At 35.3% G+C, this 12212-nt stretch overlaps 1 protein-coding gene across 1 annotated transcript; it reads right to left on the bottom strand.

Annotated features, from left to right (window-relative positions):
• Positions 1–1252: 1252 nt before the first annotated feature.
• LOC137726067 (protein CASP-like) lies at positions 1253–11694 on the bottom strand. The gene is made up of 19 exons (XM_068464929.1): positions 11472–11694; positions 10725–10835; positions 10313–10491; positions 9113–9262; positions 8562–8650; positions 8299–8408; positions 8104–8198; positions 7784–7839; positions 6773–6935; positions 6409–6501; positions 4628–4756; positions 4307–4426; positions 3942–4022; positions 2957–3064; positions 2699–2842; positions 2466–2567; positions 2251–2330; positions 1617–1709; positions 1253–1537 (listed from the first exon to the last, which is right to left on the bottom strand). Exons 1-19 carry the CDS (start codon positions 11554–11556, stop codon positions 1477–1479), a joined length of 2049 nt encoding a protein of 682 aa, XP_068321030.1. The 5' UTR covers positions 11557–11694; the 3' UTR covers positions 1253–1476.
• Between the last annotated feature and the right edge of the window lie 518 nt (positions 11695–12212).

Below are 12212 nucleotides of genomic sequence, written 5' to 3'. Positions count from 1 at the left end.
ATAGTAGCTCATACATATCACAAAATGACAATTAACGAAAGTCAAGTATCTCGCCTCAAGGGGCATTTTTATCAATTCTCACCATTAAAATTATAAAAACCGTAAAATTAGAGACGGGTTGTTACAATTGGTGTCTACACTCCAAAGTCTAAAAAACAGTTGGCTACTGAACTTGAGATCTTTCCAAGATTTCATAAAGTCTGAGGCCCTAAAATTAGAGCTATGAATTTGTCTAAAAACTGTCATTTGTAGAAAAGCAGTTCCATTGCTTACTACTCTTTGAAAATTAATTTGGCCTATACAGAGATAAGTCTGGCATTGCAGGTAAACAATGTTATCTACATTAAAAGCAAGTCCACCTCTCTTTTGGAGGCTGGCCCAAAGTCTAAAAAAATATGCTGGCACCCCAAAAACCCACTCCACCCCACAAAATAGACCTGCCCCAAGTCCACCCCAATCTCTAGGCCGGCCCAGAATAGGTTGAGTGAGGAACCGGCCTATTTCAAATCATGTTGACATTAGCCACAACTGATTCCTTTTTTTTTTAGCGGCTGGTACGTGGGCACGCGTTCCAGACTTTAAAAAAAAATGTCAGAATCACGATGGGCCGCATGTCCACTTTTGGGATGTTGGATTTCAACATTTTTGAAATCCAACGATCTAGATTAATTAACTTAATAAAAAAAATTATAAAAATATATTTAAAAATATAGAAAAAAAAAATTAAACGATTTATATATATATACCTAACCATCTTCTACAAAAATTGTACTTTCAAAAAATAACACATGGTGTGACAAGATTGATTAAAAATTCTATCCGAAATTAAAAATAAAATTATTTTTTTATTATTTTATAAAAATATTTTAATACAAACTTTGGATCAGGTCATTTTTTAGGAATAAAAATGCACTTGACCAATTTCTGTTCAATCAAGTCAATTACTAATCATTTGAGTGGATTAAATGAACTTTGGACCAACTCATTTTTAGGGGTAAACTTGCTCTAAGAGAGAGAATGAACTGAACCTCATAATAGGTTAACAACATCACCTTATTTTGCAAGAAAAAAAACCCAAACTACAATTTTTCAGTCGAGGGCCTGCAATTTAACGTCAAAAATCTGGCAACAAACATTTGTTATCCACAAGTTATTGCTAATCCGTCATTTGATACAGCGCGGACGTCCTAAAAAGTGAAAAACTCATGCTGCATGTTTTACCAGTGCTCTGAAGAATAACAATAATCTCATCTGGTGATATGATTGCAGGGAGACAAGTCCACCTTCTCATCAGCATTAAAAATCAATTATCTTCCGTTGTACAAAATGTAAAGATAAAACTTACCATGAAAATATCAAATATAGTAAACCCGTAAAAACATTAAGTATACACCAACTTTTATTTTCCTGGTCAATCGACGTCATTTTTGTTATATACATACTTTTTCATGTGTAGGGCTGAAATGGTCTTCGATCCTAGATCGCATGTGGGAGGTTTAGTTTTGTATCTCCAATAATTACTTCCTCCTGACCATTGCTGCAAAAACAGAAAAATTTCAACCAGTGAGAAAATTAACCATCGAAACTGCTTGAAAAGAAACAGAACCAGAAAATACCTGAGATAGCTCAAAGCCGACATTCGGTAGAGGCAGGTGAACACAAGTACATGCAACCCAATCGTGTAGAAAAATGCAAAAGTCCGAGCATACCTGTAAGATCATTCTTCTCTTGTTAAACTAAATTACCTTGCATATATGTTTTTTTTTTTTTAAAAGGGCGACCCCAAGCCAACAAGGCTCCCCGATTTACGAGGATTAGGGGGACACCTATCGTACGCAGCCGTACATTTGCTCTGCAAAGAGGATGTTTCCACTTGCATATATGTTTTGCTAAAAGAATATGATTTCAACTGGATGCAGACATGAGAAAACACTTTTAAAGGGTTATTCAATTAGAACTGCAAATTTGTTTTAGAACTCCTTTACAATAAAAAATTTCCTCAAATTCTGGGGAATAGATGACCAAATCACAAGGATCGGGCCAGGAAACTCGAGCCATTATCAAACTTGGGCAACTAGAGTCATTGTCAAACTTCTTTTAAAGAGATGCAACAAATAAAAATTGCACATTTTTTATGGAACAGGAATTGCACTGTTAATTAGAACAATATGACAAAATACTCTGCCGTGAAAAGAATGAGCAAAATCTGATATATGTCTGGTAGTTGAGAATAAGATCATGTGATCTTACTTGTTTCCAAGAAGAAAACGTCCGCTGCTTAGAGTAATTCTATCCCTGAAACCCAACTCCTTGTATCTTTGATCCCTTTCCTATAATAAAAGAGAAATAAGTTAATATATGATCTCTAAAAAATAAAAGACAGCAAAAGAAATATACATCTGTAAGTCCGATTACAGGGTATATGCATCTTTGCTAACAAACTTTACAAATTCACCAGAAAGTACCTTTTTCGAGAAGGCTGCAAAAGGATTTATGTCATCCTCATATATTTTCTTGTACTTCGATTCAACATCTGAGGAAAAACCACCTTCAAGATCCTCTGCAGGCTGAAATATACCAAGCATTGAGGAACTACACACATTCCGACAATTGACCCAAAAAAAACCAAGCCATTCCGTCTGAAAGAAGAAGAGAGAACTAGAAGCACATAAAGGATAAAAATAGATAAGTATAACACCTTCTTTGATCCTCTCGAAACTACTTTTTCAAGACTGTAATCCTGAACATAACGAATCTTTCCATAGAGTTTGACATTATCAGCTTTCGTCTTTTCCAGTTCCACTGTCAACACTCCTATCTTTTCCTTCAAATGTCTTATTTCCTAAAACAATAAAATCAGTCAGCAAAGTTGCACGATTAGACCAGTAATCTAGCCACATGATATGGCAGATTACAAACCAAAGCAACCATAGCAGTTTGAAAATTAACAACGTACTTCTTCTGTCTCTCTCAAGCGTGTCCTGAATCTATCTCTCTGATTACAGATAACCTTAAGCATTGAGCTTTGGTCTTGGTCCGAGGAACCGTGTTCTTGATCTGCATTCTGATTCGGAAAGGGTATTGTTAACAAAACAAATTAATGTGAAACTAAATGCTTGATAACCAGAGAGTAAAATGGAATGCATAGTGCAATGACAAGAACTAACTTAACCGTATCAAAAACAGAAAGTTCACACGTATAATTAGTAATTACCAAAATATGTTGTAGTTAAAAGGCTAAAACCAAAGAGGCCCGTGATAAAATAACTGTGAGCTAATTTGACAATCATCACCAATGTTGTTCTATACATACCAAAGCACTAGAATGCATTAGAGAAGAAAAAAATAAAAAAACAAAAAAAACTTCATGTATTTTGCTATACTTTGTTTTTTGAGGTACAGAAAAGGACTACCAATAAGAACAAGATTAACTTGGTGATTTCAAACTTTCTTAAACCTTTAGGCCCAATTCCGGAGGGATTGAGATCAAGTTAGTAGGATGGATAAAAAAATGATAGATAGGAGGGATTAGAAATGCACCATATGAGCAGTACAAAAGCATATAAAAGGGATTTGTAGACGACTCCTTCCAAGTAGAGATTTGCAAATCCCCCTCACATGCCTTCATAATGCTCTTATCTGACATTTTGTGATCCATTCCTTACTAACTGAACCTCAATCCCTTACGCAAACCTTAGGAGTTGCAAGTCAATTTACTCCCAACAAATGAAAATATTTGATTGAAGACTAATTCGACAAAACAGCCAGGAAGGACACAAATTGCATTATTGCAGCAAAGATGTTACATTTTCCAAATTTTTTTATCCCATGACTCATGAAATTTCTTGTGAAGAAATTTATGGTGGTGAAAGTGAGAGACATTGATATGTACGTGTCCGGGGGGCGGAGGGGATTGGAGGTAGGGAGAAGAGGAGGAGTACCTCAGACAGCTCAGTGCTCCTAGCCCCTGAAAGATCCCAGTCGTCAAACAGAATTCCCTTTTTATCCTTGGAACCATAGCCCTGCAGTAGAAGGGCAAGGTACAAGTTTAGAAAATATGAGGGTAACTCAAGTACAAAGTCGTACTCCTACATGCATTCTCTGCTAATATATGCATGAGAGTTTGAATGTGTTTACGTCAATATTAGCTGACTTTAGTTTCTATGAAATCTGAACCAATTCTACTTCTTAAAATTGCAACTGCAAAAGATGTTGACAATATCAAGATTATAATGATACTTAATAGTTCATATCATGGAAACCAAAAGTAACACTCATACGGGCACCATGAGTAATCAATGCTCACCTTCAGTATGTCATCCTCCAACTTTTGGATTAATTTTTGTTGTTCATTAACCTTTACTGTAAGTTCTGATATCTTGCCATCAGCTTTTTCTAGCAAGGATGCTTTCTCTGAAAGTTTGACCTGAAAGCAGCACAATAAAAAATACAACAGACACATGAGAGGTCGGTAATAGAATAGGCATCAACTGAACTACACTCCATAGATTGATTCCCACAGAAAGACATGCTATGATCCCTGGGAAATATTTAAATCAAGTTCTATCTCTGAGTAGAGCTAGATAGGAATCCGATCATTGTGTCTGCTGCATGCATGTCTTCATACCTTCAATTGTGTGAGCTCATGCTCCATTTTCCGGTTTTTATCGAGAAGAAGAGACTCCATTTTGCTCATCTCTTCCCCAATTGTAGCTACTTCCCAATCTTCAGCCTCAATTGAATTATAACCAACTGCCTACAAATATAACAATGTCAAGTTAATCAGTGATTAACAGAACATTGTTGAGGTACTTAAGAAAAGGAGAACAATGTTTGAAAAATAACTAGGGAGTTCTATGTTCGTACAGAAGATAAATGAGAACAAATAAAGTATACAAACCAGGAGTTAAATATAAGAAACTACAAGTTCAACGGACAAGAATCAAGCAGAAAAAAAATATAACCACTGTTGTAAGCCTTTGTAATAATCATTGAAATAGAGCTTGAATTTCAATCATGTGAGTATATATTAACAACGAACTTTAGTAATAGATGGACTAGAATATTAGTGCGTTTGTTGTACCGGACTATCTCGGACTGGACTAGCTTCTGGGACTAAGCTAGATAGTAATCGTGAAGTGTTTGGTGTACTGCCAAACTAAACTATGGACTAAAATATTTTAGGACCCCAATAATTTTTTTATCGTTTTTAATTTACTTTTTCCTTATAAACAAAAATACAAAAATAAATCCCAAAATAAATATTATATTATAAAATTATTTTGTATTTATTTAATTTTTAAAAACCTAATTAATGTTTCACTCAAAAGTGATCTGCCATTACATTTTACAAGAAGAGAACCAACGTTTTCTTTCAAATCTCTCTCTGCCTCTTCACTTAATCTCAGAAATTTCATTGCAAATCTCAAAATATCATACCAAAGAGCAACCTGTTTCTCTATCCTCTATTCCCTTTATTCCTTTGGCTGCTGTTTTGGCCTTTATCTTTGCTGTTCCCTTTGTTGTTTCCTTTGCCTGGTCTTCAGATTTTCTGGGTTTCTTTATCCTCCATTCCCTTCTGTGCTTTGGTTGAGTTTTCTGTGTTTCTGGTTTTTTTGAATTTTCTGGGTTCTGGGTTTCTGGCTTTTTTGGGTTTTCTGATTTTCTGGGTTGAAATTTTGGGAGTTAGATCTGGTTTTGAAAAGGGAAAGACTGCATAATTTTTTATTTTTTGTTTTGAATTTTTCAGCATCTGGGTTTGAAGGGGTTGTGGAAGCGAGAAATGAGAAGATGGGAGGGCGAAGCAGGGGTGAAGCGTTGCAGAATCGGGATTAGCAGTCCGCCCATTTTTGGAGGGTCTTGCTAAGACCCTCTAGTGAAGCGTGTAGTCCGGTTTAGTCAGGGGGCTAGTCTCATTAAAACTAGTCCCTGCTTGTAACAAACACCAGATTTCACTAGCATTTAGTCTAGTGTAGTCCAGTGAAGGCTAACGAAGCCAAACAAATGCACCCTTAGTTTACTCAGTAATGCCAAATTACCATTTTAAATTAACAAACTTGATCTAATAATTTCAAAGTTTTTTTCATAGCAGCCCCATAAGTGAATTCTCATTGTAGAGTCGTAGACTACTAAATGACATACTCTAGACATTAAACACTGAAGGTATGATGCAGTAGTGAGTTGATTTCCGGCATTGTGTACAATGAATTCAACTTTTCTTAGAGATAGAGCTTAGTTTCCTCACCAAATATGTAATTTGATTTCTCCAAGCAACATTTACCACAAGTATAAACAACTAAACAATACAACTCGAAAGTGAAAAAACTTCTGATAACAGTTACAAAACTGAAGCTAAAATGATAACAGGCAACTTCCAAGCTAAAGAATATAGGAGAAAGATGGCATTACCTGCAAAATTTTAACCTTTTTATGCAAATCATCAACCAGTTTTGTTGTTGGCCGTGCCTGAAGCTCTTTCTTCATCTCCTCAAGAGCAGCTTCCTAAATTAAATGGGGGTTGATAAAGTTCTTACACAATAGAGACAAAAAATAAAAAAAGATAACTGCGGTACATTACGGGAGCTGGAAGATCAACTATATAATACATGAAATTAAATGAGAGGGTGATACATAATACAGGAAATCAAATAAGAGGGTGGCAACTTCTTGACTTGGGTTTCTGGAGCATCATAGAGCTTAAATAAAGAACTATCTAAAGCACTAAATGTTCAATCCCTAACAGCACTTTTTGTTATGTTCTTAATAAGTATACCTTTTCAATGAGAAGTGCATTCAACCTCTTGATCTCGTTCAAGTGCTCTTCTCTTTCATTTGATAACGTTCTTTCAATATTGTGAAGTTCCATGTTGAGTTCAGCAATGATCTTCTCTTTAGCAATTAAAGAATTCTCAAGGACGCTAGTTGAATCAACATCACTGTGGCACAGCAATAAACTTAAAATAAAAAAGATAACTCAAAAACAACAGAACCAATCTATATAAAGACTTAATCTCAATGGAGGAACAAAACATGGATACTTCAAATATCTAATACCAGAACAATCCAACATACAGAGCAAGGTAAAAACTGAAGAACATCAAATATCTAATACCAGAAACACAAATTAAATCAGATAGTTCAGTGAATAAGAATGGAAAATGATCTTTTCTATTGCCTTTTTATTTTTGTCTGTAAGTTCTAGGTTTCACCAATAACAAGACGGGGACTATGTCACTATGCTTAGTTTCTTAGGACAGCAACATTATTAACAGATTAAGCAGAATCCTAACAGTACACGACAAATGATCACTTAATAAGCATTATGTATTTCAAGGATTGAAAATTCTAAATTTCTAAAAAAAGGAGGGACTTTTCTATTTTCAACGGTCCATAAAACAAAAGACTATGAAACTACAATGCAGCACCTATAAATAAAGAATACTTAACAAGCCTTGAAAGTGAATTATGAACAATTCAAACCTTGTAACATAAAAAATATTGGGTTCAGTACACACCTTCTTCTAAGTTTTACAATAACGAGATGATGACTATGCTTAATTTCTTAAGGAAGCAATTTTTTCACATAGAATACACAGAATCCTTACAATAGACGCCAAATGATAAAATTTACTTAATAAGCATTATGTATTGCAATGATTGAAGATTCTAAACTTCTATATTCTACAATTCATGGAATCAAATAACTACCATCTGAAAGAAAAGAAAAACAAATTGAGACAATAGTTTCCGGGGACATACAAAATACAACACTGAACTACCTCACCTTTTCTTATTTTCAGTGTCATCGTTTGCTGTCTGTAATTTGGAACGCAGAAATCCCTGCAAAATGTTCAATGAAAAAGGGGGCTTCAACAATGAGGAACCATTTACTGCAAGAAGCAAAAGCGAGAAACTGAATAAACAACGATTGCAACAGCTTGGACCTTAAAAAGTAATAAAAGTTACAATGTAAGACCCGTTTGCACAAAAGAGATAAAACTACAACGCAGCACCTACAACTAAAGAATAAATAACTAACATTGAGAGTGGATTATGAACAACTCCAATCTAGTGACATAAAAATATATTGGGTTTAGCACACACCTTCTCCCTCTCAAGACTAAAAAGCCGTGTCTGAGCCCGTTCAACTTCATCCATCAGAAGATTGACCTCGGATTGCTTGGTTGCCCTCTCTTCATCTGAAAAGATTAGAGAAAACATGAGAAGCTTCAAGAAAATTTATTATATTGAATGCAGAGATTAGATAACCCAGAAGAAATGAGAAAATTTGAAATTCACCTGATTGAGCACGAAGCTCGAACAATTGACTTTGAGCAAGTTCGTGTAATTTCTGCATATTGAAAACACTGTCTTTAGCTTGTCGTAATTGATCTTGCAACAATTGCTCTCTGTATAAAGTGAACAGATCACAAATCAAGATACGCAAAAAGACAATACAGCTTTTAATAAAGACATTAAAAGGCGCAAAACAAAACCAATCAGAGATATAGTGTAGTTTTGCCTTGGTATCATTCCCATAAATCTTTGTCAGGAATTTTTACCTTTCTTTTAGGACCTCAAGTATTTTCTGGTTCTCTTCCGCAAAACTGCGTTGCTTAATCTCCACAATTTCTTTAACTTTATCCTCCATCTAACAGAACATGAGAAAGTTCACACATTAAAAGAGAGGTATCACCACTGGTTAAAAACGTATGTTAAAATTTAAATCTGTTGATTTCGCTATGGCCAAATGCTCCAGCGATAATTATAACAAAGTCACAATGAAATCAGAGAAACAACAATGAATTTGAAATTATAACAAAGTCACAATGAACTTTCTCATCTAAAGGAAGGTAATGACCACCTTCAGTTTCAAAACTGTTTACAGGATTACATCTAACTTTAACTAAGAGATAGCTCACCGGAGGGAGTCTGATAGAAACCCTATCAACCAAACCAATATATCCAACTTGAGATGGCAAGATGTGATTATTAAAAATATCACACCGCGACTCAAATAAATTCTATATTGAGAGAAAGAGAAAAACTTCAAACCACTTGAGAAGGTATAGTCGTGCTTGTTAAATAACAAAAGAAACTAGTAATTACAAACCTGTTGCTCTAACTGGCGGTTTCGCTCTTCAAGTCTTCTTATTGTTGCCTGTTGATTTTTTAAATGAGTTGCTTCTGTCCGGAATTCTTCAAGCTCAACCTTCATTTTCCTATTTTCAGATTCTAGTTCAGACAATTTCACATCTTGCTCCTGCATGAGATGAATAAAGATTTTCAAAAACATACCCATAAGGCACAGCTTACAAAAAGAGCATAGCACACGCTCAAGAGATACAATATGTAGTAAATAAGGAATGCAGTAATTTAATAATAAAACTTTCCAGGTCATCTATATTCTATATGAAACCACTGCTCAGCCAACACTAATGATACTTCAATTGGGCTCACAAGAGTCGCAACACAATTTTGTTCTAATTCTCATATCTTTTGTTGATTAAACTACACTTGTTTACAAAATCAAGTTTTTAACTTGAAGCAATTTTTTTTTTGCTCTAATTCTCATCCAAAGAATCATTCTCATCTCTGCTACACTCATTTTGAGCATCAACACATACACAAAAATAGTGTAGCGGAGATGAGAATGCTTCGTTGAATGTGTGGGCACACGAGAAAGGACAAGATTATGAATGAGGATATCCGAGGCAAATTAGGAATAGCCGAAATTGAAGATAAGATGAGAGCAAATCGGTTAAGGTGGTTTGGACATGTAAAACGAAGACCTACAAATGCTCCAGTTAGAAAATGAGAGTACGAGACAGAGGGCCAAAGGGGTAGAGGAAAACCTAGGAAGACATGGAAAGAGACGCTAAGAAAAGATTTGGACTACATGGATCTAACAGAAGACATGGCACACAACCGGGCGCAATGACATTCTAGGATTCATATAGCAGACCCCACTTAGTGAGATAAGGCTTTGTTGTTGTTGTTGTTGTTGTTATTTTATGAACTTCAAAGTATAGACAGCAAAATCGCCATGGCCCGCAATGGCCATAGAGCTGGCCAAGCAAATTTTGATTTCAAAATCACCCAAAACATAATTTAAAGAGCAAGTTGTAGAGTTCAATGGAATCTCCTGAGAGTTATGTACAATCATTTCATGCATATATATCTGCTTGGTCCCTGAACATCATTGAAGTTCATTCAATTTAAGGTATTAAAGATCAAAGCATGTATTAAATCGGGTTTGATATTTCAGAAATATTAGAAAACACTAAGTATGATGGTGGTACTTAGTACTTACAGCACTTGAAGCAAGCGCCAGATAAGGATCTGGAGCCTCGTAAAGTTTTTGATAGATGTTAAGAAAAGCATTCTCTCCAAATTTTGCTCTTTTAGTAAGATTATCAACTTCTTCTTGGTAACCTCTAAGTAATGAATTAAAGAGATTTAGCTTTTCCCCCGGTGAGGCTTTCTTGAAATCTGTCAGAAAAGCAATTTGTAAATTAACAAACATGTTTTCCATCATGCAAAGCTGCAAAAGTGAGATGAAACAATTAAAACACAGAAAAAGGCCTCCTTGCAAAGGTACCAAATATCTGCACTTTCAAGAAGAAATTCACGCTGGCCCATGGAAACGTGGTCCTCTTCCCTTACTAGACCAACTAATGTAAACTAAAGTAAACTGTGGTCATGATAAAGATATAATGGCATACCTCGAGTGCTTTCCGCAAGCTTCCGCCTATTCTTCTGGCTGTTTTCCTGATTTTCAGCTATCCTAAGCCCTTGCTCATCCAATACACTTTTTTCCTTCTCCAAGTCAAAATCTGTAAGAAAAACACAAAAGCGTCCATTGATATCAAGTTTTCAACTTTTCAGCAATAACATTCCGGTTACTTTTGGTTCACAACCCAAATACCTTGGTCGCCACAGCGGTCAATCCGTGAGGCATCATTCCGATCCTAACAGATGCTAAACCAAACTCAACGGTTTTCCAACCTCCATCACAGAATATCTTTTAGTTCCACTATGCAACATTTTAAGCCCTTCCGCAATTTCTTATCAATAAATTCATTCCACTCTCACAACTATCACGATATTTATTTACGTTTTTTACTTGAATATTTAGTGATTCAACACAAAACTTGATAACGCCCAATAAAATTAGTCATTTGCACCATTTCTATAAAAAATGTTAACAAATTGTGAGCGCCAATTTACACTGATACATACATACAAACGTTGGGTGTGTGTGTATATACACATATCTGATTGAAATGAAGCATAAACCAAAGCTTATTTTCTCCTTGTATTGCCAGTAAGGCAGAATCCAATAAGCAAATTGCAGAGCTGACATTAAGAAAAACTTGCGGCTCCTTACAGAGCTACCATTCTCAAATTGTTCAAGCAAAACTGCAACTCTAAAGCTTCAACTGAAAGCTTCACATTAAATTGAAAATTACCTTTCCAGAAATTGGAGACGACGGAGATGGGAGAGGAGGACTTGGATTTGTCACTGTCGAATCCGCCTTGCGGAGAAGCCTCCATTGGCGGGGGTGCCGGATCTATACGGCCTGAACGGCACGTCGTCTCTGAGCTCGCGATTCAGTGAGGTGCAGCGGCGGATTAAGAGATGGAGAAATGGAAGAAAGAGGGATCTGAGAAAATAGAGGTATGGATTTTTGGTTATTTAATTTTAATGGCAAAATCTATATATACTAAACCAGGTGGGGAAGCTTTGCTACAGTGCATTTCCGATTTTACCCCTATTTTTTTTCGTTTACGATTGGTTTCATATACCATTGAGAAGTGTAAATATTGAAATACAAAAAACTAAATATACAGAAACTATACATAACATGATACACAGAAAAAGGGCCACTTTGTATTCATTTTCCAATATAATTGGGAGAATATTACCCAAGAATGGGTAAAAAAATAAAATAAAAAAAAAAAAAAAAAAAAAGGAAATATCACTGAATAGGACTGATACCAATATGGACTACCCATTTCAATTTTTGTGCTTTCTTAAAATCTGCATACCAAAGTGGTATTTTAGTATACACTAGCATATGGGCATATGGCCACACACAAAGTATGTGAGAAAATTTTTTATTTTTATTTTTAAAATAGAAGAAGAGAGGAAGAGAGTGATAGAAAATGTGGGAGTGGGAAGGGTTTTTCCCTTTTTTTTTTTTTTTTTT

Source organism: Pyrus communis, chromosome 2 (assembly GCF_963583255.1).
Source record: "Pyrus communis chromosome 2, drPyrComm1.1, whole genome shotgun sequence".
Classification (NCBI taxonomy): domain Eukaryota; kingdom Viridiplantae; phylum Streptophyta; class Magnoliopsida; order Rosales; family Rosaceae; genus Pyrus; species Pyrus communis.
Note: the sequence above shows the minus strand (reverse complement) of the source record. Positions and strands in the feature narration are given on the sequence as shown.

Excerpts from the sequence above, each read along its gene's own strand:
- LOC137726067 (XM_068464929.1), bottom strand. The coding sequence starts at position 11,556 with ATGGAGGCTTCTCCGCAAGGCGGATTCGACAGTGACAAATCCAAGTCC. Across the intron at positions 6,936-7,783 it reads GACACTGAAAATAAGAAAAG|TGATGTTGATTCAACTAGCG; the intron begins GTGAGGTAGTTC and ends GCTGTGCCACAG. Across the intron at positions 2,331-2,465 it reads TTGCAGCCTTCTCGAAAAAG|GAAAGGGATCAAAGATACAA; the intron begins GTACTTTCTGGT and ends CTTTTATTATAG.